The 25876-nt window shown below is 45.4% G+C and overlaps 1 protein-coding gene across 1 annotated transcript in view; it reads right to left on the reverse strand.

The window, feature by feature from the left end:
- col4a3 (collagen, type IV, alpha 3) overlaps window positions 1-25876 on the reverse strand; it is a 39928-nt gene that overhangs the window by 1535 nt on the left and 12517 nt on the right. The window contains exons 8-50 of the mRNA XM_070543275.1: window positions 25731-25784; window positions 25616-25642; window positions 25459-25533; window positions 24639-24701; window positions 24520-24555; window positions 24164-24211; window positions 24017-24091; window positions 23894-23938; window positions 23763-23825; window positions 23639-23683; window positions 21471-21524; window positions 21340-21381; window positions 21039-21120; window positions 20494-20529; window positions 20116-20280; window positions 19845-19937; window positions 18328-18423; window positions 18128-18198; window positions 17725-17913; window positions 15898-16066; window positions 15160-15252; window positions 13300-13404; window positions 13123-13217; window positions 12522-12672; window positions 12059-12172; window positions 11810-11977; window positions 11206-11295; window positions 11003-11137; window positions 10672-10770; window positions 10259-10348; window positions 9350-9489; window positions 8811-8937; window positions 6917-6997; window positions 6726-6827; window positions 3672-3719; window positions 3408-3593; window positions 3065-3195; window positions 2915-2987; window positions 2061-2132; window positions 1863-1988; window positions 1681-1779; window positions 1309-1521; window positions 1054-1234 (exon numbers count right to left, since the gene is read on the reverse strand). Coding sequence (XP_070399376.1) covers window positions 1054-1234; window positions 1309-1521; window positions 1681-1779; window positions 1863-1988; window positions 2061-2132; window positions 2915-2987; window positions 3065-3195; window positions 3408-3593; window positions 3672-3719; window positions 6726-6827; window positions 6917-6997; window positions 8811-8937; window positions 9350-9489; window positions 10259-10348; window positions 10672-10770; window positions 11003-11137; window positions 11206-11295; window positions 11810-11977; window positions 12059-12172; window positions 12522-12672; window positions 13123-13217; window positions 13300-13404; window positions 15160-15252; window positions 15898-16066; window positions 17725-17913; window positions 18128-18198; window positions 18328-18423; window positions 19845-19937; window positions 20116-20280; window positions 20494-20529; window positions 21039-21120; window positions 21340-21381; window positions 21471-21524; window positions 23639-23683; window positions 23763-23825; window positions 23894-23938; window positions 24017-24091; window positions 24164-24211; window positions 24520-24555; window positions 24639-24701; window positions 25459-25533; window positions 25616-25642; window positions 25731-25784 — 4247 coding nt within the window. The remainder of the gene's footprint in view (window positions 1-1053; window positions 1235-1308; window positions 1522-1680; window positions 1780-1862; window positions 1989-2060; window positions 2133-2914; window positions 2988-3064; window positions 3196-3407; window positions 3594-3671; window positions 3720-6725; window positions 6828-6916; window positions 6998-8810; window positions 8938-9349; window positions 9490-10258; window positions 10349-10671; window positions 10771-11002; window positions 11138-11205; window positions 11296-11809; window positions 11978-12058; window positions 12173-12521; window positions 12673-13122; window positions 13218-13299; window positions 13405-15159; window positions 15253-15897; window positions 16067-17724; window positions 17914-18127; window positions 18199-18327; window positions 18424-19844; window positions 19938-20115; window positions 20281-20493; window positions 20530-21038; window positions 21121-21339; window positions 21382-21470; window positions 21525-23638; window positions 23684-23762; window positions 23826-23893; window positions 23939-24016; window positions 24092-24163; window positions 24212-24519; window positions 24556-24638; window positions 24702-25458; window positions 25534-25615; window positions 25643-25730; window positions 25785-25876) is intronic.

Below are 25876 nucleotides of genomic sequence, written 5' to 3' on the forward strand. Positions count from 1 at the left end.
ACCAGTGCCACACCTGCTAGTAAACCCGCCACCACACCTGTTAATACACCTGCTACCACACCTGTTAGTAAACCTGCTACCACACCAGTTAATACACCTGCTACCACACCTGTTAGTAAACCCATTACCACACCTGTTAACACACCTGATTCCACTTTTGCTAATACACCAGTTGCCACACCTGCTAGTAAACCCACCACCAAACCAGTTAATGCACCTGCTACCACACCTGTTAGTACACCTGCTACCACATCTGTTAATACACCTGCTACCACACCTGTTAGTAAACCCACTACCACGCCTGTTAATACACCTGCTATCACACCTGTTAATACACCTGCTACCACACCTGTTAGTAAACCTCCTATCACACCAGTTAATACACCTGCTACCACACCTGTTAGTAAACCCACTACCATGCCTGTTAATACACCTGCTATCACACCTGTTAATACACCTGCTACCACACCTGTTAGTAAACCTCCTATCACACCAGTTAATACACCTGCTACCACACCTGTTAGTAAACCCACTACTACACATGTTAACACACTTGACACCACTTTCGCTAATACACCAGTTACCACACCTGTTAACACACCTGATACCACTTTTGCTAATACACCAGTTACCACAACTGTTAATACACCTCCTACTACACCTGTTAGTAAACCTGCTACCACACCTGTTAACTCACCTGATTCCACTTTTGATAATACACCATTTACCACACCTGTTAGTTAATCTGCTACTACACCTGTTAGTAAACCCGCTATTACACCTGTTAGTAAACCCGCTATTACACCTGTTAACACACCTGATACCACAGCTTTTAACACCCCCCCTACCACACCTGTTAATACACCTGACACCACTTTTGCTAATACACCCATTACCACACCTGTTAATACACCTGCTACCACACCTGTTAGTAAACCCACTACCACACCTGTTAATACAGCTGATTCCACTTTTGCTAATACACCATTTACCACACCTGTTAGTAAACCCGCCACCACACCTGTTAATACAACTGATGCTACTTCTGTTTACCGGCTGATTTTGGACTCTAGCAGCTCTTCGTTGCTCACTATCGGATTTTCTGGCAGGAGTTCGTTGATGTTGGACAGCCAGTACGAGTAGTCGTTGCGTTCGGCATATTTACATTCTCCAGCAGGTTCACAGATCACGAAGGGCAGTGTGCTGAACCTTTGGAGACAGCTACCTGAAGAACCTGCGAGAGCACACAAAGGGTGACCCTGCTGCGTCCCACATGTGAACATGGGTGAAGCGATGGAGTTGTAGTACCCAGGTCTTGTCCGTGAGCTCGACTGTAGCCGTTGATGAAGAGCAGCGAGTATCCGGTATAGATAAGAGAGGATCCATCAGGACATTTTGGAGCTGTGCTGTTCTGACTGTGTCTGGTGAACAGAAAACCGTTGTTTGGTGGTAGACCAGGAAGAATGCCAGGAGGACCACAGGCACCTTTGGTTCCTTTGTCCCCCCATTCACCTACACCACCTAGAAACACAGAGTTGGATCAGGATGAGATTTTTTCATGTAGATAAAAGCGGCTTCATCCATCATGGAGCTGCGTCTGAGCGGACCCCATCTGCTTCACATAAATATTATTTTGAAGCTCACAGAATTAACTAGAAAAGCTAAAATATAGATTCAGACCTTTTGGTCCAATTGGTCCTTCATCTCCTTTGTCTCCTTTCAGTCCAGGACCTCCTTGTTTCCCTGCTTGACCTTTCACCCCAATGTTGCCCTTTAAACCTAGAACCATGAAGCACAAACAGCACACACTTGGTAATGGATCCAAACCGTTTCCATCGTTAATCTGAGGTACAAGGACTCACCGTAAGCTCCAATATTTCCTGTTCTCCCCGGGGGACCCCTTGCTCCCTTTTGACCCTGTTCTCCTTCTTCCCCCTCATCTCCAGATGACATTTCTATTCCTTGAATTGAGTTCCTCCCTCTTTCTCCTATGGGGGCAGAATGGGGTGTTAGAGAACCTCCATCTGCTGTAGAGCTCAGGTGTGTGTGTGAAGTATTACCTTGTCTCCCAGGAGGTCCTTGACCTCCTTTTAGGCCTATGCTACCTGGTGCTCCTTTTTCCCCTTTCAAACCTGCAGAAAACACATTTTCTGTTACTCCACCAGAACCAACAGAACTGTTTCGTTGTTGACAGCTTCTGTTATGTTCAATGTCTAAAAGATGAAGGTAGACAGAGAAGGAAGGAAGTCTTGATCCACCACGACGTCTGGTTTTGTTTGGTGTTTCTACCACAGTCAACAGGAAGTTACCAAACCACGGCACATCCGTTCAGGTGGGACAGAGACCCAGGAAGTTTTGGTTTTAAACTTTTTTTAAATATGTACCCGTTTAAACCTGAATTTCACCAGTGTGTGATGACTAACGGGACTTTGACTTTGAAATACCCCCAACCTGCAGATGGACTGGAGGTCCATTTACATGAGTGGAATAAATGCTTTGTTACAAAAGTGACAAATCACTCATCTCAGTGAGACATGAGAACTCTATGAGCTTACCCAAATACCATCTCAGCGGTCTAGTGGTGGAGTGTCCACCCTGGGACGGGGAGATCGGGGCTTAAATCCCAGTCCAAGACTTTAAAAATGGGACCCAAGACCTCCCTGTTTGACACTCAGCTTTAAGGGGTTGGATTGAGGGGTTAAAGCACCAAATAGCTCCCGAGCACAGCTGCAGCTCACCGCTCCCCAAGGGAATGGGTCAAGCGTGGAGATGAATTTCACCAGTGTGTGATGACTAACGGGACTTTGACTTTGAAATACCCCCAACCCGCAGATGGACTGGAGGTAACATTGTTTTTAAGAAGGTTGTGTGTGTGTGTGTGTGCGTGCGTGCGTGCTTGCGTGCGTGCGCTTACCAACAGGTCCTCTGGTACCCATATCTCCTCTGATACCTTTTGGTCCAGGAGGGCCTGATGGTCCATTGGCCCCCTGCATTCAACCAGACATCTGATCATTTGTCCAAAAACAAAAGTCATGGATCTTCAATGTCTTTGTCCTGTACCGACCGGAAGGCCTTTTGGGCCGATGTCTCCAGGAGGACCAGCTGCTCCCAGGGAACCAGGTTCTCCGTTAGATCCTTTATCCCCTTTAAAACCAGGACCTGGAGGCCCAGGAGACCCCTGACAGCCAGGTGGGCCTAAAGAGAGAGACAACGCATAGCTGTTGTGACATCATGTTCTGGATCGGACTGATGTGGGATTATGAGACACTGAGTACAACTCAGGAACCAGTAAAGAGTAAAAAATTTGCTTTAAATAAGCAAAGTTGTAGTTGATTAAACAAACAAACAAATAAACAAGAACTCAATGAACCATCCATCAGAACAACAGGACTGTGATTTCTCTTCACCTTTAGGTCCTTGTGCTCCAGCATTTCCTTTGTCTCCTTTTACTCCATTGATACAGATTCCATCGGGTCCAGGATATCCAGGAGGTCCAGGGAGTCCTGGAGGACCAGGGAAACCTGGGTCTCCTGCTGGTCCACAAGCACCTGGAGGCCCACATGGACCAGGAGGGCCCTTCTCCCCTGTACAGCCTAGGTTAGGGGTGAGAGGATGAACAACATATTAGATCAAACTGAATATTAAACACAGGCCCAGACCTGACAACTCACCTGGTTGACCCACGTCTCCATCTGGTCCCCTGGGCCCAACTCCACACCCTGAGGATGGACAAATAGGTGAGAAAGAAGAGAGCAAACCAATCTGATTAAACTGGATTCGTCCACCATCAGAGATCTTCTGGAGTCCATCAGTAGAGCTTTATTATGACTGATTAACACCAAGGCTGCCACTGGAACAAGATTTATCCCTAAATGATGCAGGGACCTTCTGGAGGTCCCGGTTCCTCTGACAACTGTTCATTTGTTTCCCGTTTGCATTTGATCAACAAATAATGACACTGACATTTGAGGTAAAACATCTCGATAAGCGTCGCGTTCTGATACTGTGATCCATGCCACCATCTCACCATGCTTGGACCACTGTAACTCGCTTGTCTGAGTTGAACCTCCCAGGACCGTTTACAGGTGGTTCAGAACGCCTGTGATCCGCTTCTGATCAAATCCTTCAAACACACCCACGTAACTCAGCTCCTCGTCAAGCTTCTAGCTGCCTTCTAGCTACACATCCGCTGTCAGCGCACGTCTGAAACACTCCCAGTGTTACACTGTAAACCCAAAAGTTCAAAATAATCAAACATACTGAGTAGATGAAACTCATAATATAAAAAAAATGTTTGTAGAACTCAAATGTGTTGAGTTAGTTCAACCTTTTCCTTGTTTTAAGAACTCAAATGTTTTAATTAAACTGAACTATTTCTTTTTAAAAGTAAACATAACTTAAATTAATCAATAAAGACAACTTAACTTTAATGAGTAATAAAATATTGATTTATTATTTATGTTTCTATATTATTCCATTCATCTTTACGTCAACCCTAAAGTGTGTCTCATAAACAGACTTGCATATTTTTTTAAATATTTGTGGATTTATTGGAAAAACAACCATGAACTAGCAATTTTGGTGGATTTCAGGAACAATAAACAACTGGTGGGCACGGTGCATTGTGGGTAGTCATGTTTTCAGTTATTTTGCTCTATTTTGTAGTGTTTATGCATTTTTACTGTGGAGGATTGTTGTTCTCATTATTATTTCATTCAATGTTGCAAATGTGGTGTTACTTTTTGCATCTTGTTGGCTCCATAAGTGAGGAGGTGGGTCAAAGTAATGCTGTGCCACTTTGCCGTCCCATTGTTATTAATACTGTGGTTTTTCACACCAGATGCTCTTGACTTGACTTTGAGTGATCCACTTTCATTGGCTTTTAGCATCTATGGGCGAGTGAGTCATGATCTGGTATGCTGCCTTCACCAGCCTGCCACGTTGTCATTTTTAAGTAAATTCAACTTATCTGGGTTAGGGTTTAATAGATCCATTTAGAGTTCATATAAGTTATAATATTGAAGCTGTAAAAACATGTAATGAAGTTCAAACAAAATAAAATATGCAAGTTTAGTGAAATTAAACATTGTAAGTTGCTTAAGTGCTAAGTTATAGGTTGGAGGTAGTTAAATGCTTTAAATTTATTCAGGTCTTATTTTTAAAGTTATGGCAAACTTATAGTTTTTAGATAAGTTAACTTAAACATTATTAGGTAATCAGTTTCCTCATACATTCTGAGTTCAGTGAACTTGTTCGGGGTTACAGTGTAGGGACAAGCTGCTGAGGTTATGAGGGTATATTACGTTCGGCTTGTGCATGCAAGCTCGGGTCTAGAAAAGTGGGCTCTGCTCCATCCGTCCTTGCGAGCCTGTTGGAGAGCCCATGTGACAACAAGTGCTCCAGTTCTGGTAGCTCAGGCCATTCCACCATCATGGACACGATAACCAGGAGAAGAGTCTGAAATGTTTTGAGTGAAGTAAAAGGTGGCTAGGGTGACCAAGTGTGGCGCGTCTCCGTCGAGTTCTGAAACTTGGAGCAGGCCCAGAGTGTGATGGTGATTACATGGAGCAGCAGAACCTTGTCAAGCAGCAAAGCAGGTTGTCATGGTTACGACCCTTCCCCAGGTAGTACCCTCTACCTGCTGATACCTGCTGATTACCTGAAGGGGACATCATTTATTAGAGGTGCTGAAAAAAATTGATTCAAGTCTGAATCGGGATTCTTATTTATAAAGTTTCAGAATCGATTCACAAAGGTTCGGAATCGATTCCAAGAACTCAAATACTTGGCATGTTACAGGTCTGAGATGCACTTTTTTTTATCTTTGTTAGGAGAGTCAGTACTCCGTTTACTCTTGTGGTCCCATAAATTGAGGTGATTTATGTTTGAATCTGCTGATAAGAGGGCACTTGAATGTCATTTTTTCCCGACTCAGAAATTTGAGATTCTCATATTTATTTTCTAAGTTGATGAATGAGTACTCAGGACTACTCATGTAACTTATTTCTACACATACTTGAAAAGTATTTGACCGCATTACTTTCAAAGCTACTGTTGGGTAACTGCAGATTTGTTATATTTTACAAGGTAAGCAAAAATAAATGTTGCCTTTTGGTCAAAAGATTGCTTCTGTTTACAGTTTTAGAATCACTTTAGTTTACCTTGTAAATTAGCATTTTTGGAGCACGACCAGTTTAAAGTCAAATAAAAACGTCCCATAGCTTTAACTAACTTGTACAACAAAGTAGTTCATCCTGGAGCTGACACTCTTTTGGGCCATTCCCAACTGTACCGGGTCGGCCCGGGCCGGGTAGCCCCAGTCAGCCCCAGCCTGGCCCGGTTGATTCCACACATCCTTGTCTTAAACCCATGTGGGCTGATTCTACCCACCAATCAGAGGCTTGCTCTAATGGAAGGTGTGAATTTGCTGTCAGCAGTGGGTGTGTTGGCCCTGGTCGGCCTGAAGCAGACCCCCTCGAGAAGAGGGCTGAGAATGAGCCTTGGTTGGCCCGGAAAAATACCAGGCCACCCAGATATGTAAACAACCTACGCTACCCGGCCCGGGCCGACCCGGTACAGATGGGAATGGCCCATAAGTTAATACTGATTGGGAATCGATTTAAATTGAGAATCATTCTGAATTGAATCGGCACCCCAAGAATCGGAATCGAATCAAATCGTGAGTTGCTCTAAGATTCACATCCCTATCATTTATGGTCACTCACCTCCCATAGTTCCTTTTTCTCCAGGTGGTCCAGGTATCCCATCCTGCCCTTGGTTCCCTTTAGCACCGGCAGGACCGGGATCTCCAGGAGACCCCTTACATCCTGAACATGAAGATGTGATTAACTATTTAAGAGGACAATTATGAGCAACTCAGCAAGTGGCTAGTACACAATAACACAGCAACACTGACCTGGGGAGCCGGGGGGGCCTGGGAGGCCAGTTTTCCCTGGAGAACCGTCAACGCCCTTCTCACCTGGACTCCCAGGAGAACCTGATTTGCAATTGTAAATTGGTTTGGATTAGATCCACGTCTGTAAAACCGGTTCATCTCAGAAAAAAAACCTACAATTATTAAATAATAATTAAACAACACGATAAGGATCATTAGTTTTGAATGTTCTTTGACTTTCATTTATTTTAGCCTCTAATCAGACTCTCATCAGTTCTGATAAACTGTTTAATGTAAAGCGGACACAAGAAGCTTCATGTTTACGAAACTATTACAATAAATAAAAGTTTCTCTTTTGGTAAGTTAGGACACAATGTGGTGCCATCGTGTGGCCTTTCTGTCACCCTTTGGGTCTTGATTCTACTAATAAACACCTCTCTGCAGTCACGCAGGGTCCAGCCGACCCTGAAGGAGAATCCAGCTCTTTGCATCCAAGATGCTCCGTCAAAGGTGCTTTAAAACCTAAACTTTATCCGGTTGCAACAATTTTAATCATTAACAGCATCTTGGAGACGCTGCAGTCTGCTCTTATGCAACAGAACGGCACTGAAACATCCCAGCTGAGAGTTTTTTTTTTAGGAACGTTTATAACTGCAGACTCAGAAGATGCTGCTTTTCTTGTGCAGCTAAACCTGAATGCTGATTTTGATGCTGTGGGCCATTGGATACTTCTATTCCGGCTCGAATAGCTCATGGGCCGAGCACAGTGCTTTAAGCCCTATTTGACAGAAAGGAGTGTCTCAGTTTATTTAGACCATCGTTCCTCAGAAGCAGCACTGCTAACATGTGGAGTCCCCCAGGGTTCCACCCTGGGCCCAGCCCTGTTCTCACTATATAAAATAATAACTCTGATATCTCTAATGGACTGGGTTACAATAAAACATGGTCAAACTTCCTCCACGTTCATAGCGATAACGCCGTGGACACACCGGCCGCCGAAGCGCCGGGAGGTGAAGCGCTCACGAAATTCGGCCGCTGCTCCTCAGTTCAGACCAGACGCTTGTTTCTCCGCTTCGATCGAGGCGCGCCTCGTAGTTTTTCTTTTAACCACTTGGTGTCCTCCATTTCCTCTCTGCCTTTTCTCTGCTCTTTTCCTCGACACCCCCTCCCCCTTGCTGTTTGTGTGTTTGTACGTGTGTGTGTGAACCTATGGTGTGAACCAGTTGTTAATAGCTGGCCTATGACTTTCTGCCTCTCTGTCCTGTTTGCTCCGGTTGAAAGACACCCCAAACCACACCCCCTTCACGTAGTCACACACACACACACACACACACACACACACACACACGTTCGCTGTGTGTGTGTGTGTGGCTTTTATGCAGTGTCTGTTTACGAACACATTTGACTATCGCGGAATTTTATTTTGAAATACTTTATTTTGTTAAATATATCAGCCTGCCTCTTACGTCTAGGTTTGACTTCCTGCCAGAATTGACGCGGCTCACCCGCGGCTCGCAAAAAAAATAGAGCAGACGCCGAAACGATCGCTGCACGGCGCGGGCTGGAGCGCCGGCGCGCGGCACTTCGGCGGCCCATGTGGTCTATAGAATAGGATAACAAGGGCGCCGAATGAAGGTGGTGCCCTTTTTGCGGCGCTTCGCGGCCGGTGTGTCCCTGGCGTAAAACAGAAGTTTATTATTTTGGATGTAAGGACTTGGCAGAGATCCCTGATGTGGTCTTGGACAGCTGACCCTGTACACCCGGTCTTCTGTCATGGGTGTGATTATTGAAAGCTCTTTGAAATTATATAAACAGCTCAGTTCAGACATCAAATCAGTCCTTTCAACTCAGTCTTTTCAAGTCCCGCTTGACTTTTCTACTATAACCGTTTATAAAAGTAGAAACTGCATCAGACCTCTGCATCCAGGGGGTCCCGGAGGTCCTTGTGGTCCACATGGGCCACCGTCTCCTGGAGGACCAAAGTTTCCACGTAGTCCTGCTAGTCCTTTGGGACCTGGGAGTCCTGGACATCCTGGATTCCCCTGTAAAGGAAACTCTTCGGTTTGTTTGACTGGAGGTGGACTTTTGAAGGTTTCACATGTAAGTTAAGTCACAGCACTGAAGTCAGCTCAGGCAGAAAAAAAACAAGCAGATTTTTATTGAAGTCTTCTTTTAATAAAGTTGGAAGCGGCAGCAGAAGTTGTGATGATCATTTCTCTTATTTTACTGCTGCCGATTGTCATGTTTACAAAAAGGTTTTAGACTAAAACCCTTTAAAACACATCACCGGTCTCGTTACTCTGAGTGGGACTGGTCCCGTCTCCCCATGAGGAACCTCAGACTAGCAGAAGCCTTCACGTGTGACACACACGGGTCTAAGGATTCCGCTTTCAGCTCAGTTTAAACTTGGTGCATTTGGACTTTCAGGTCTTTTTAAGTGATCATGTGCAGTACCTTCTCTCCTGAGGGACCTTTGGCCCCTGGTCCAGGTAGGCTCGGTTCTCCTTTAACACCTTTTGGTCCATTTAATCCTGGCTCTCCATCCAAACCCGGTTCCCCACAAGGCCCATCTGAACCTTTTTCACCTTTATAACCTGAAGAAGAACTCAGAGGTTAGAGCTGGACTGGATTATGACTGCAGAAGAGGCACCTGGGCCCAAAGTCTCCATCAGCCACCAGGTGAGAGACGGAGGACACCTGGACAGGTCTCCAGTGAGATTCCTAAGACAAATTTCTTTAGATACTGCATAATATGTTTATTCAAACGCAGATTGGTTTCATTTTTGGGGCGACGGTGGCACAGGAGCTAAGTGCTCGCCCCGTAATCGGAAGGTTGCAGGTTTGAGCCCCACCCAGTCTGCCGCTGTCGTTGTGTCCTTGGACAAGACCCTTAACCCACCTTACCTGCTGGTGGTGGTCGGAGGGACCGGTGGCGCCAGTGCTCGGCAGCCTCGCCTCTATCAGTGCGCCCCAGGGCAGCTGTGGCTGCAATGTAGCTCATCACCACCAGGGTGTGAATGTGTGTGTGAATGGGTGAATGACTGATTGTGTTGTAAAGCACCTTGGGGGGTTCCAGGACTCTAGAGGGCGCTATATCAAATACAGGCCATTTTTAACATAATTTTATTTAGTTTGAACTTCTTTCCAAATTCTTGTGTCAAGTTTTTTTTTGGTTGACAATTTATTCTAAATACTCATTTTAGATGGTTTTCATTCTGCAACAGGCCTGTTTTTATACTTATTATTGATGAGGAAACACGATTTGTCCCAACGGACCTAACAGAACTTTGACTTCTGCAGTTTCTAAAGTGTTCTGCGGTTGGACTGGATGCCTCTGTTTGGCTTGCAGGTTGGATTGATTACCTGGCCATCCAGTGAATCCTTGATCACCAGGAGGTCCAGTGAAACCAGGAAGACCTTTCCGTCCATCTCTACCTGGGTCTCCTGGAAGTCCTGACAAACAAATACAATCATTGTTCAGAATCAAACCGACAAACATATTTTAAAGTCCAAGTCCCGTTAGTGTGTGTGCAAAATTTGTTCTCTGCATTTGACCCATCCCCTGGGGGAGCAGTGAGCTGCAGACACGGCAGCGCCCGGGAAACATTTTGGGGTTTAGCTCCCGATCCAACTCCTTAATGCTGAGTGTCGAGCAAGTCTTTGGTATGGCCCGACCAGGATTTGCACCCTGATTTCCCAGTCTCAGGATGGACACTCTGCCACTATACCATCGAGCTTAGAGACATCTGCAACAACAGCTGATGTTACACGTTTACCTTGTGGTCCTGAGGGTCCAGATCTCCCTCTTCTACCATCCAGGCCCTGAGGTCCTGGGAGGCCTCTTTCTCCTTTAGCCCCGGTCAAACCTCTGACCCCTGAAGAAGACGAAGCAGGAAATACATTTTGTTTTTCTATTGTTTTAAATAAAATTTAAAAATAGCTTCCAACAGAAAACTGAAAAATAAACATGTGAATATCACCTGAATGACACCTAAATATATTATTGATGTTAAACAAAATGACATTAACCACTTCAAACAAACAAAACTAAATGCAGAATTCCAAAAAAGAACCCAAAGGAACTCCAAGACAACCTTAACACCATACCCGGGTTTCCTGGGTCTCCAGATTCTCCTAACACTGTGACGCTTGTCTGGGTTCCTTTTGGTCCAGACTCTCCTTTGTCTCCCTGATACCCTGGAGGCCCCTGGGGGCCCTTAGCCCCATCTACACCCCTCTGACCTAAGAGACAAACCATTAAAGTCAGACAGTCCATAGTACACGAAAACCAGATAACTGGTATATGAAACCTTTTGGTCCTGGTTGTCCGTATTCTCCCTTTATTCCATCAATTCCTGGACTTCCAGGTTTTCCAGGGATGCCCCTGCTTCCTCTGATCCCTAAAAAATAAATAAAAAGTTTGCCGGTGCTTCTTTATCTATGTCATCAGTGTAAAAGCATCCAAACTGATTTTCTTTCACATTATAATTCTAAGTGTAACAACAGTCTAATGGTGTCACATTTACACGCTGCTTATTCAGTTTAGTTCATTTGAAACAATCCAACACAGCGGTTCCCAATCTGGGGTCTGTGACCCCCAAGGGGGTCCCCAGAACTTTGTGCTGAGGTTGTCAGGTTATGATATCACACCAATAGTAAAATCAAGAATAGGAGTTACAATATCACGTGTCTGTATGGAGTTTGTAAATAATCACTTTGATGTGTGTTGGCGGGCAGGAGATGGGGTTGGGTGTCCTCATGGAAAAAAGGCGGGAACCGCTGATCTAACAGTTAAAAATGGCCACCAGCTCTAAGCTATTGTAGTGAAATGATAGCAGTGATATGAATTATGGCTCTAGATTTTCATCAGCCAATACAAACAAAGCATCAGTGCACGTAGCCCCGCCCTCTTACCTGGGCTCCCGGGCTCTCCATTGGTGCCTCCTAGGCCTTTCGGTCCCACTCCTCCAACTGGTCCAGGAGCTCCGTTAACTCCTTGAATTCCTGTTGCTCCCTGAGGCCCAGCTTCTCCCTTGCCCTGGAACCCAGGATCTCCCTTCATACCCTTTGGGCCCCTGATCCCTAAAATAGCAGATGGTTAAAGACTTACGGTGCCAGATTAAAGACAAGGACTCTTCGCCGAATTGTTGGCTGAAGTAAAACCTATGAATCCCGTTGGGCCTCTTGGTCCTTGCACTCCTCGAGTCCCGATAGGTCCAGGGACACAGAGCCCTGTCAGCCCAGTAGGACCTGGTCCTCCATCCAGACCAGGATGACCTAGACAGTTCAGTTTTAGTGTTGGTTAGTCTGGCTAATGCAACCTGGTTGGTTTTCTGGACGAGCAGTTGGACCAAAGCAACCCCCGTCACGCTTTTCCCTCTCTAAGACTTCTGATTCTAGAGCTGGTTGGGACTAGATAACCCCCCACATCCATGTTTGGTATAGAAAGACCCCACAGAGCTAAATCAGTTTTAAACAAGAACTTTCTTGTTTTTAAAACAAGTATCCATTTTAGTTTCGGTGTCCTTTATCTGAAAGTGGTAGACTTCTTGACTGGCTGGGCTTGTCACCAGAACTCCCTCTGAAGCATCTTCAACATTAAATTTTCTGTGTGCACGTCTGGTACCTTTGGGTCCTGGGAGGCCATCTTGTCCTTTAGGTCCTTGAATTCCCCTTGGTCCTGGAGGTCCAGGAAGTCCTTGTGGTCCCACTGATCCATCTTCTCCATGAGAACCTGGCTGACCCAAGCTGCCAGTCAAACCAACACCCCTGTTCCCCTGTAAGCCCAGGACAGGACAGCGGTGACAAAAACAACGAATCTGCTTCTGCAGAAATAAATGATGGTTCCAGCTGATGACTACATTGGAGGCGGGGTTGGGGTGTTAGGTCCCTCTGGTGTGTTTATCAAAGCAGATTTAACCTTCTCCTAAAGCCGAGTCATCGTTAAAGCACAAACAAGCATTTATGTTTTTATTTGCGAGTCGAAAAGATGTTCATAAATCTGCACAAACACAATTAGCCGTTCCTCCTGTTAGTTTAGCTTCTCTGGATTAAAAAATCACCATAAATGAAATCTGGTTCTTGGAGAATAAACCTTTGTTCTTCGCTCAAATCAGATACGCCTGAAACTAACAGACATCTTTTTACATCTCCTGGTTCGATCAAACAGACCCACAAATCATTTCAGTCAGTACAGTTTTTATTTTAGAGACCAGACTTGACTCTACCTTTGGGCCAACTCTACCTTGGGGGCCCCCTGGCCCCTCTCGTCCCTTGATGCCAAAACTGGGAAAACCTGGATCTCCATTAGAGCCCTTCTCTCCTAATCCCAGAGAATGTACTGGTTAATTGGGGTGAACATTACAGTGTTGTTAGGAATATAAAATATTTTTATCTCTACTGACCTTTTAACCCCACAGCTCCTGGAAACCCCTGGAGAGATGATCCCTTAAGTCCTTTTTCTCCTTTTAGACCCTGAAATCCTTGAAGGCCTGGAGGTCCCGTGACACCTGAGAACATAAAGATGAACAAAACTGGAGCAGTCAGTTCTGGTTCATCCGCTTAAAGGGGAACGAGGCAGTTTTGGCTTGCTTTTAGCACCCCTAGTCTTCGTTTGTAGAACCAAAAGCAAAACCCATCTTCTCGCTGTGCATTTGTCTTTTTAACATCTTGATCTAACAGCTAAAATGTCTCCCAGCCTTCCTTAGCATCTGCAGGAGTGATTCATCACTAAATTAAACAAATCAGACGTGTTCATGATCTAAAACATGCTGGAACCAGACTGCAGGTATGTAAGTATGCAGGTATCTAAGCTCAATTTTTTTTAAGTCCCAACAGAGCGGCTGCCAGTCTGAAGTTGCAAGTGTAATATTCTGGCCACAGGAGGCGATAACGGCTGGGTGGCCTTTCATTAACCATGTAAATGGTCATTTTAGCAAATACAGGCTTAAGAAAATGATTAAAAAATATGAAAAAGTAGCTAATTATGTCACGAGTTGGGCAGGAGGAAGTTTAGGACCCAAGATGCAGAGAACCAGATGAACGAGGCAGGAGGTGGAGGATGAAAATAAAATCCTTTATTTAGGAGTAATCCTGGAAGGCAGGGAGCCAAAAATCAAGAATCCAAACATCTAAACCAAGAAATGCCAAAAACACTAGAGAACTAGAGATACTAGAACACTGGAAACACTAGAGAGCAAAACAAGACGAGTATGACAAGAACAGTGAACCGACAAAATACTGTGACACAGACAGGGTTTTATACACAGAGGAGGGTGAGAGGGAGATGGGCTGCAGGTGTGTGGGGAGAGAGAGACCAGGTGAACTCAATTACTAATCAGGGAGGAAACTAACATGACCTAAGAATAAAACCTAAAGACAACAAGAGACAACAGTCATAACTTAATAATCTAAGGGGGGAGAAAAGCCTCAAATACCGGTGGAAAAAACACACTAGAGAGACTAATAACATGAACAGCTGTAGCTAAAGGAAAATGACCTAAGAGATAAACCTAAAGACCAGAAGGGCAGCAAACATAACTAATATTCTAAGGGGTAAGCTGAAACTAAAGGAAAAACACTACAGAAAGAAAAACTACAGGGGCGTGACTAAAGGGGGCCACGGGAGCACAGGTCCTGGGAGGGGGATACCTGAGGAGGGAAACCTAGAGGGCTGAAGATCTGGGGATAAATGGAGAACACCAGGAGACACATGAGGAAGAAGCAGACAAGGACACATGAGGGCGCTAGGAGACACAAAAGGAGAACCTAGAGAGGGATGGAGAACACAAGGAGACATGTGAGGGGAGACGCAGGCGCAGACCATGACAAATCATCCTTTCAAAAGCTTTCCGCATAGAACTGTAAACTCGTTTGGCAACAGAGACTCCGGTGTTGGGAGTTCGCTCTGTGAGTTGCCGATTCAAACCAAGTCTCTGTCCGTATGACTCGTTGTGTCTTTGGGCAAGACACTTCACCCTCTTTCCTTGTGTTGACGGTCAGAGGGACCAGTGCCGCCAGGACAGCTGCAGTGTCCTGGGCAAAAGGAGCTGCAGAGAGCTACAATGTAGCTCATCACCATCAGTGTGTGAATGTGTGTGAATGAATGATACACTGAAGTGTAAAGGGTGTTGGAGTCCTCTGAGTCAGAAAGCACACAAGCACGTAGGTCCTTTATCATTTTTCACAGTCTAGAACATTTAAGCACATTTTCAAATGTTCCTTATTAACAGCATCATTAGTGGCTTTAGAGGTCTGGGTCTCACCATCAGGTCCGGGGTTCCCAAATAATCCCATCTCTCCTTTCTGGCCTGGATCTCCTTGAAAGGTCCTAATTTCTCCTCGGTCTCCTTTTGGCCCTGGAACGTAGAGACATGAGGTCCAGAGATCAAAGCCTACTGGTTGTGCAGCACCAGGCTAAAGAACAAAGGTGACGGGTCATCTGCTGCTGTGGCCCCCAGACTCTGGACCTCTCTCCCCCTGAGCCTGAGATCAATGGACTCAGTGGTCTCCTTTAAAAGCAGCTGAAGACTCACCTGTTCGGGCTTTGGTGGGACCTTCATCACCCTCTCCTTGTTCTGCTCTTCCTACCTGTTCCACTTTTTCTGGGATCCACCAATTTCCCTCTTTTCCATTTGTTTTCTCTCTCCCTTTCCTTACATTTAAAAAAAAGTTTTTTTTTTCATTTAAAAAATCTTTTTTACATTTAAAATGATTTATTTATTTGAAGCACCTCATGATTTTTATCTTGAGAGGAGCTGTAGAAAAGATTGGTTTCTTTATTTCTTACATGCCAGCTATCGGCTTTGCTTCTGAGAGGGTTCCTCATAGCTGGACTGAAGCTGGTTTATCTCAGTCCTTCAGAAACTATCTTCATCCCGACTCCATCAGTACAAAGATGCACTTTGGTAGCAATCTATTCACATCTGCTCCAAAACTCTGAACGTTCATGTCTGTAAATCTATGTGAATCTTTTTCTGCACAATAATCCAGAATGGACTCACCTTGTACTCCAGGTTCTCCTGGGTCTCCCAGTAACCCCATGTCTCCCCGTGGTCCTGGGGGTCCTGGAGCCCCAATGCCAAGCTGTCCAGTAGGCCCCATCTGCCCCTTCAGGCCTTGGGGGCCGATGATGCCATCAGAGCCCATTTGACCTTTTGGTCCAGGAGGACCCTGGAAAAATATACCATCCTCTGAGACTCATTCATGGTACCTGGAAACAAACTGGTGGAGCTAGATGTGTGTTGTCATGGAAACACATCTCCATCTTAAGTCTTCTGTCTGATAAGACTCTGGCTCCATCTAACGGTTGAAATCATTTACACTCAGTTACACACTCCATCCTCCAGAGCTCCCACACAGGTTCTACATGCTCCAGCACACCTGACTCCCTCACACGAGTTATTATCAGGCCTTTGATCATCATAACAGCCGGGATTTATGGAATTGTAGCCCAGGAGTTGTTTATTGTTGTTTAGTGTTTGGATCCCCATTAATTGACAACTTCTCTTCATTTTCTTTACCAAAATAATTCATGCAAGACAAAAAAAAGACACAAAACATTTATCAAATACAACCATTTCACTACACCGTCCAATAGAAAAAGCACTATGAACTCACACAACTGTAAAAATCTAAATATGCATGCATTACAATTAAATAACTACAGATTTTAATTGCAACACCAATAAACTGAACACACCCGTAACCAGTTAAAAACCAAACAGTTAAATTATATTAAAGAAAGCAGAAACCTTTTGAAAGCTTAATAAAAGTTGCTTCACCAGCAGCTTCAGCCACCACAGCCGGTAATCTATTCCAGATTATACTGCTCTATAGATAACACATCTGCACATTGACTCAGTTCTGGGTCTTGGACGGGTCAATCGTCCATAGCTTGTCGAGTAGACCAGCCATGTAGACCTCTCAGGCCCCCTTCAGACAGGCCATGAAAAACTGAAATGTTCGGGACTCTGTCCGTAAGACCTTTGTGTCTGAATACAAACGTCCGGATAATCTTTTCCGTAATTAAACTGGACGAAGCCCCTAGTAACAGGACCGGACTTGTCACGGACAGGGTGGCTGCTTCAGACCGGTGAGGTCGAGTTCCGGACAGGGAGGAGGGGGATGAGGAGGGGACCGGGGGACGCTGTGTGCACCTAGATAGCTCGCTCCTGTAGCATGCGGCAAACCATGGCAGCTCGCCTCCTACGGTACAGTCTCCTAGACGCGCGACGTAGCGCTTCACACCACTTCCGTGATTCCTTTATTAACCATTGAGCTTCATCATCCAGGCCTCTTATGCATCTTCGTGTGTACAGAATTGTGCTTAACATAAGTCCGATCAGTGAGAGGAATTCTATCTCTTCGTCGGCCATGTTTGACTGAATGGCTTTGTTTGAGTAAGTGACGCATGTACGCCCGCCGCACCATGTTTACGCAATATCTGGGCACAGCCTTCCCACCCCCTCCCCCTCAGACATCTTGAACTTTTCCCTGCTGTGTGAAGGCAGCCGAAAGGACAAGTTCAGGTACAAAAGTGGTGTGTCTGAAAACAGTTCTGGTTAAAAACCGGACTGAACTGTCCACACATATTCCAGAATGTCGATCTGAAAAGGGCTACACATACACATACACTTATGACACTTACAAATGGACGTTTGCATTCAGACCTGTACGACGTCTACTATGACAAATGTTCCAAAAGAAAAAAGAGTTGGTGACTTCTGGTTTAGAGGAAGTAAACTAGTTACTACAAGGTTAGTTGTAGATTCTATGATTTAGACCCTCCCTTACCAGATTTGAATCTGGGATAGGGAAGAGATACTCACCGGGTTTCCTTTTTGCCCCTGAACACCTTTAGGTCCGATTGCTCCAGGAGATCCATTACTTCCTTCAAATCCTTGTGGACCACGGTTCCCTTGGTCCCCATCCTCACCCTTCTGCCCCACCCTCCTCATGACTCCTGGCTCACCAGCAGGTCCTGGAGACCCCAAGGGACCAACAGGTCCAAAGTCACCCTAAAGACCAAGATATATAAGAAATCCTCCACACACTCTGATGGTGAATGAAATTAAGATACGGTTTTGAATACAGGAACATTTTCCCATGAGCATCAGAACAACATGTTTCAGTTCGTCTAAGGTCACAGAAAATATCACAGATCAGCAGAAAGTCTTAGAACCTCCCTCCTGGTGTTTGTGACATCGTTAGATGAGCAGGAATGCAACTCACCTGTGGCCCCGGCGGTCCAACAACACCTTTGAGTCCTTTGTCACCAACTGGTCCAATGGAACCATCAGGACCTAGAACCAAAGTGAGACAGGTGAGTTTTACCTCAGGGTCAGGTAAAGAAGGGTCTAAAAATGCTGTAAATCACCCGATCTGCTCGTGTGGTCAAAGTAAAACATCTCACTAAAGTCTGGCGTGCTTACCCTGTAGTCCTTGTTCACCTGGTTGCCCTGGTTCACCTGGAGGTCCAGGGCTCCCAGAAATTAAACGACAGTCAGAACATGCCTCCCCCGCTTGGCCTGGAAAACAAAAGATAAAAAACTAAGCGGAGTTCTGTTTTTACTTTCAGAATGCTCGTCCTGACTCAGCAAAACGAGCTCAACCAGAAATCATAGAAACACGAGAAGCAGAAGTTTCTGGACATGGTGAAGAAAGCGTGGTTCTCATGGTTCTCCAGCGTTAAACCGAGGACCACAGCAATACCTCCAAGGTGGTAGAAAAGGTGGAGGTCCCAGGTCTTCTGATAATCCTTTCAGGGAAATTATTTCAATATATTAAGAGAACCCTAACCGTAACTCTTCTTCGGGCAGGTATAGCAGGAGATGGGCCAAAGCGTTGCGTCTTTGTCAGAATTATAGATGGATTTACTGCACAAGGACAAAAACAGCAGAGAACTGCTCTAGGGTTACTGGTCTACCAGAACGAGGTTCTACTTAAATGGCTAAAATGAGGTTCCTCTGCAGGAACTCCAGACTCAACCTTTAGATGATCCAGAAAGATCTTCAAAGGTATAGCGGAGGATCTTTTTCCTCCGGGTGGATCATCTGAACCATTGGTCTGGTGAAGCTTTCAACCGAAGTTGTCCTCGTACGTGTTCGTTCCTGGGTTAGTTTTCACTTCCTGTGCATGATGTTTACGTGTAGAGAGATACGCCTTAATTCCTCACCGGGTTCTTTCAAAAATGGCTGAAAGCCGCAAGAGAAAAAGTGTCTTCAAAGTCTACGATAAAACCAAAGAAACTTCCGAAGTGAGGAGTAAGACTCGTTTCAACGACGGCGTGTACTGAAAGCGAAGGCTGGACTCCCCGCAGACGCCTCTGTTGCCCGGTTTCTGCTCGACAGGTAAGCTGAAGCTCGGCATGCTATTTGGAGAAATTCATTTCAGATCACTGCTAGAAGAAGAGCTGCAAGGCCAAACAGAGCATGCGTTTTTTCTAGACGTGGAGAGGACGGTTCTTTCCCGAAATTCAGAAACATCCTCCGTCACACCTTTTAATCTAAAGAGCAACCACTCCTCTGCATCAAAATTAAACCATCAAAGTGATTCAGGAACCTGATGAGGAGGCCTCTTGGTCACCTTCTACCACCGAGGAGCAGACCTAGAACTCTCTGGAGGGACTAGTGCCATTTTCCAGCAGCCTTACTCAGCGTGACTCAGATGGGTTCGGTCTGATGGAACAGCCTTTTCCAACAGGACGGGTACATATTTTAACACAGTTTTTCACTTCCTGTTTCTGATGGTTCCTGACGAATTGAGCGGTGGCAAAAATGCAACGTCAGCGACTGTAGATCACTGGCTAGGGGGCGGAGTTTCTGGTGGCTGCTGAGTTTTCTGCCAGCTGCCAGAGACCATACCCCCCCCTCCCCATGACTGGATGGATGGGTGGATGAATGAATTAATAGATGGTAGGGTATTACTACAAGCATGGAGGCTCACACACCCTTTGGACCTTCCTCTCCTCTCAGTCCAGGAAGTCCTGCCAGGCCCTGAGAACCTTTGGCTCCTGGAGGACCCGTTCCACTATTTTCGAAGTCTGAGGAAAGCAGAGTGAGAGAAACGTGAACGCTGGGTTTCATTTTAAGTAAGACCATCTAATAGTTTCTGATGAATCTTTGACCTCATCGCTGATTGCAAGATAAGGTAGTAAAGCAACCTGCTGATGACTCCCTGAGGAACATCAGACATCTGAGCTTTAACAAAAAGAAAATGACCTGGTATTCCTGGTTCTCCTGGTTCTCCTTCAGCTCCACGAACTCCAGGGACCCCGGGTTTTCCTGGAGGTCCTGTGATAAAGGTTCCTGGCTCTCCTGGTTCTCCTTTGGGACCAAAAGGACCAGGAACACCACGTAAGCCTGGTGGACCACGAGGAGCCACACCTAGAGATACAAAAGCCATATTGTTAAATCGAACGCTGACGTGCAACAAGTCGTGAACATGTTCTGAAAGTCAGGTTTTCACGGGATGGGTCCAGATGAAACTAAGGAGGCAGGTCCAGATCAACCCAGATAAAGTCACCATAAATCCTATAAACATCTTGTCCTTGAGAAGATGTTCTTATCTAAACCTTTTGATTAAACCAGTGGATGTACCTTCTTCTCCCTTCAGGCCTGGAAATCCAACAATCCCTGTAAAAGAGAGGAGACTGAACTGAGATCAGGTAAGATCTTCCATCCATCCATCCATCCATCCATCCATCCATCCATTAACCCATCCATCCAAACAACCTTTGTTTCCTGGGCCTCCATCCATCCATCCATCCATCCATCCACCCACCCATCCAACATTCCATCCATCCATCCATCCATCCATCCATCCATCCAAACAACCTTGGTTTCCTGGGCTTCATCCATCCATCCATCCATCCATCCATCCATCCATCCATCTATCCATCCATCCATCCATCCATCCATCCAAACAACCTTGGTTTCCTGGGCTTCATCCATCCATCCATCCATCCATCCATCCATCCATCTATCCATCCATCTATCCATCCATCCATCCATCAACCCATCCATCCATCCATCCATCCATCAACCCATCCATCCAAACAACCTTGGTTTCCTGGGCCTCCATCCATCCATCCATCCATCCATCCATCCATCCATCCATCCATCAACCCATCCATCCAAACAACCTTGGTTTCCTGGGCCTCCAGGGGGTCCTCGGGGCCCCAGGAGGCCACGCTGGCCTTTCAGATATCTATAGTTGTAGATCACCTGATAAAAAAACAGAAACATTGATAAAAAAACAGAAACATTTCCATACATAAATCTAGTTGTTTAAAATGACATTCATATATTAACCCTGCCCCCCTCTGACATCAGTGTTTTAATCACACTGCAGCTTTAGACTGTTGGGCTTAAAGGTAAACAACCTGCTTTAGTTTAAGATTCAGTCTAACTCTCATTTTGGTGTTACTCAGTAAACTGGATCACCTCTCCTGGAAAACCCGGAGGACCTCGACTGCCTTTCTCTCCCTGAATGATGAAATGAAAAATAGTTTAGGTGAAAATGGAGTCAGAGGGAAGCTGCCCTGCAGCTGTAGGACATTCTGCTCTTTACTCACCAAAGTACCGTCAAGACCAGGAGGACCAATGTCCCCCGGATCCCCGGGGCCTCCCTGCAGAGACATTTGTGTTAGAGTGTCCTGTGGTTTGGCGTCAGGCTTCAATTTTAGCTCTTATTTTATCATTTTCACTTCTGAAACAAATAGCTGAAGGTTAAAATGACGAAACTCAGACTTAAGCTCTAAATAATAACCTGTCTGAGTTCGAGGTGACTGTAAACATATTAATGCTCATATTAACTAAAACTTTGCATTGGATCCTTAATAAAACTCTACTTAAAGTGACAATGTGTATTTTTCCAGGTGACGGGGGTGTGTGTGCGTGTGTGTGGGTGTGGGGGGGGGGGTACACACCTAAATCATTGCAAGCAGGCAGTATCTTTGTGTTTGAGTAAGACCTTACCGACGGAAGGCCATTAGGGTAAAAATTCTAAGGGAGAGCAACCTCCAGCAAAATGACAAGCACATCAGACTCCTTTTCATCCATGACAACGAGTAAAGATGTCAGTGTGTAAAACAACGTTTATGAATGGTGAAAGTTTTGTAACCGTTTATTACAAATCGGTACATTTGTTTTGTCCTCACGGGTTCCCGTAGAGGAAACATGGCATCTAATATGGAGTTGCTCAGAGACTTAGACACGCTCCTCTGTATTTTAGTACAAAGCCACCAATATTTTTCAACAACTGGGCATCATTTCATTCATGTTCTACCACATTTTGATGGATTTTTCTAGAGATGACAGTAAAAACTACACATTGTCTATTTAAGCTCAACAGAAAGTTGAACTCATGAACCTACTGTATGTTCTGACCCATAAAACACAGCGCAGGCACAATTCCAGCTTTATAAATCACTCTTAGTAGAAGTGTGCTCGGGTGTTTTGGGATCATGTCCCGCCTCCTAAACACCAGCTCTCTGCCATATATGGTCAACGCAAATCAATTTCTGAAGAATATTCTGCATATAAATAAGCCGACTGATTGGTGGCATCTAGCCAGCGTCAACCTCACTGTCGGCTAATTCACACTGAAACACGAGATCAGCAGCAGCAGGTGCTCTGTGGCGCTGCCTCCACCAACAGAAGCCGTTATAATCGTTTTTTTAGACGGATCAACACAGCATGGATGCGCTGTTGAACGTCAGACCTATAATGCACCAAAAATAATTAGATGCCTTCAGTTTGAACATAGTGTGTTATGTTAACATATTTTCATTAAGATTCTCGTTTTTATTCTCAATTAAGAGATGTGTGTGTGTGCATGCGCATGTGTGTGTGTGTGTGTGTGTGTGCATGCATGTGTGTGAGTGTGCATGCGCATGTGTGTGTGTGTGTGTGTGTGTGTGTGTGTGTGTGTGTGTGTGCATGCATGTGTGTGAGTGCATGCATGTTTGCATGGTCACTTGCCGGTGTGTGTGTGTGTATGTGTGTGTATGTGAGTGTGTGCATGCATGTGTGAGTTTATGCGCACATGTGCATGTGTATGTGCGTGCTCACATGTGTGTGCATGTGTGTGCGTGCATGTTTGCATGGGCACTTGCCAGTGTGTGTGTGTGTGTGTGTGTGTGCACGTGCCTGTGTGTGCGAGTGAGTGTGGATATGTGTGCATGTACGTGTGTGTTCGCATGCGTTTGTGTGTGTGTGTGTGTGTGTGGGTATGTGTGCACGTGTGTACTTGTGTGTGTGTGTGTGTGTGTGTGCACGTGCCTGTGTGTGCGAGTGAGTGTGGATATGTGTGCATGTGTGTGTGTGTTCGCATGCGTGTGTGTGGGTGGGTATGTGTACACGTGCGCACTTATGTGTGTGTGTGGGGGTATGTGTGCACGTGTGTGTGTGTGTGTGTGTGCTCAAGTCTGTAAATGTGCTTACGCCACGGTCAGAGTTTGTTTAAGTTGGAGTTTATTCTTTATAAATCACAAAGTTTGCGTAGAAAATGACGAGAATTTTCCTAACTTTGTTTGTTGTGTAAGAAATCTTCATAAATGAGGCCCCAGTTTGGGTTCATCATGGACATTAAACCATTGGACCAGACCTTCATCCTTGGCTGAAATGTTGTAAACATTTGGCTCTCCAGTCCACATGTGTGGAGTTATGTTCTCTCCACGTATGCGTGTTGTTAGCATGTTCCTCCCCTGCACCCTAACCTGAACAGCTGATGATGGGTTACCTGCTGTCCAAACTCTCCAGCTAGTCCACTCTTCCCTGGTTTACCCTGCAGCAGAAACACAAAGGTTTGACCAGGTTCTGGTTTCAGCGGTCCTAAGTAGGATTACTGGTGCTGGATCTCTCACCGGTGACCCAGGGTCGCCTACGTCGCCCTGGTCTCCTTTAATCCCAGGCCTCCCTGGTAAACCCTAGACGTGAAAACCAGAATTTCAGTGGGAAATTCTGAGAGCAGATACTGAAGGACAGTTTGACTCACAGGAGGTCCAGGACATCCTTTGTGTCCAGTTTCACCTGGTTCTCCCTAAAAGACAAGACGTTTGAGCGCCCTCAGAGATACACAGAGACTGTCCCATCTTCAAAGATGTCTGGTGGGACCTACCTTCAGGTCTTTGGGACCTTCAACATACAGCTTGATTCCTTTTTTTCCAGGGATCCCTGGAAGTCCACGATCACCCTGAAAACCAAAGACAGCTGATTTTATTAATGGAGAACATCATGACCATGGTAGTTTAACAGGTTAGCCCACCTTTTGTCCTTGTGGACCAGGGCTGGTGGGACTAGCACCTTCTTGACCCTGAAGAAAAAGATTTAAACGAGATGACAGAAAGATCACATGATCAAGCAGAGCAACTGTCCAGCAAGCTCCTGCAGAAGTTTCTTTTATTCCAGATGTTCTTCTAAAGAACTCAGTTTATAAAAAAAACACCATTAACTTCGCTTCTGGATTTGAAAGTTCCTGAACAAAAATCATCCGGTGATGAGGAAACGTTTCTAACGAGGGAAAGTCCTTTTCTTCATTAGAACGCCGACAACAAACTGAAAAACACTTTCTGTAAAACTTTATCCAGTAATGGTTCACTCTCAGCTGGTGACCTCACTGACCTTTACTCCCTGTGACCCCTGTGACCCTGGTCGACCCTGCAGAGGAACAAGCAGTCAGTCATCCAAACCTCTGATCACCATAAACCTTCAGTTCTTTAGAAAAAATAAGTTGATTTCACCTGAAGTCCAGGAGGTCCTGGTGGTCCTGGTTCGCCTTCTTCTCCAGGGTCCCCACGTTGTCCCTGAAACAAACACAAAGCCTTATCCAGTCAGATGACCTAAACCAGCCAATCAGAAAGAAGCTGAATAAATTACTCCAGATTAAACACTGGACCAGCTTTTGTTGAAGAACTGGACCTTAACAAAATTGTTTCAAAGGGAACGGTGGTCTGATCTCTGGTCTGGTTCCAAAATGTTTTTAACACCCTGCTGAGTAAAACAAAGCTTGAGCCGTCCATGTTGTCCAACCCTAGCCTCCAACCCCCCCCCCTCCCCGGATAAAAACCAGTTCTGGACATGTCCCAGTTTGGGCTGAGGACCCACAGACTCACCGTGTTGAAGCTCCATATGCTATTAAATCAAAACAACTGCCTTTAACTACATAAACCACGAGATCCTCATCTGAAGGCTGGAGCCTCCAGTGGTTCAGGTCTGTCTCCACTTCTGCTCTCTCTCATCGGTGGACCACGAGGTTCCGTTACTGAACCGGTTCTTTTAACTTTCTAGCTGCAGCCGCTAGGTGTTTAGTTCGTGAACATCTGTATGCAGATGATGGTTGGGTTTATCTACTCAGCCTCTCCTCGGCCACACAGTTGACATCACAGGCTGAATTGAAATCCAAGTTTTGGATTTTATTCAGAGAAGGACTCAAGTCACGTTGTTCACATCTAACAGCACCAGCAACAGTTATGAACTTTGACCCTTGGGAGATTAACATTATCCATTTGTATCCTTCCATAAACCGTCACATTAATGCAGCTAAAACTCATGGTGTCTAACCTTTTCTCCATCTGGCCCTTGTGGTCCTGGTCTCCCTTTAAGCTCAGGCTGCACGGGGAAAAAAAACGTCTCTCCCTGAAATCCAACAGAGAGTCAGAACCTTCATTAAAAACACTAGACTGTGGCAGGTGGAGCTCAGATGCTGAGTTAAGTTCACCTTCATCCCCCGTGGCCCTTCACGACCCTGAAACACATCATTACTGTTAGCTTTAGCATTCCACGTGTAACCGGGCTGACAGTATCCTTAATGCATCCAACAGGGAGTCACATACCCGTAGACCAGGATATCCTGGAGTCCCGGGGAGTCCAAGAAAACCAGCATCTCCCTGGAAGAAACCAGGTTTTTTAATGGATGAAGTTGGATAATTCAGTGATGTCATCATGTTGCTGTCAACGGTTAAAGAAAAGTGACCAGAAA

Source organism: Nothobranchius furzeri, chromosome 13 (assembly GCF_043380555.1).
Source record: "Nothobranchius furzeri strain GRZ-AD chromosome 13, NfurGRZ-RIMD1, whole genome shotgun sequence".
NCBI lineage: Eukaryota > Metazoa > Chordata > Actinopteri > Cyprinodontiformes > Nothobranchiidae > Nothobranchius > Nothobranchius furzeri.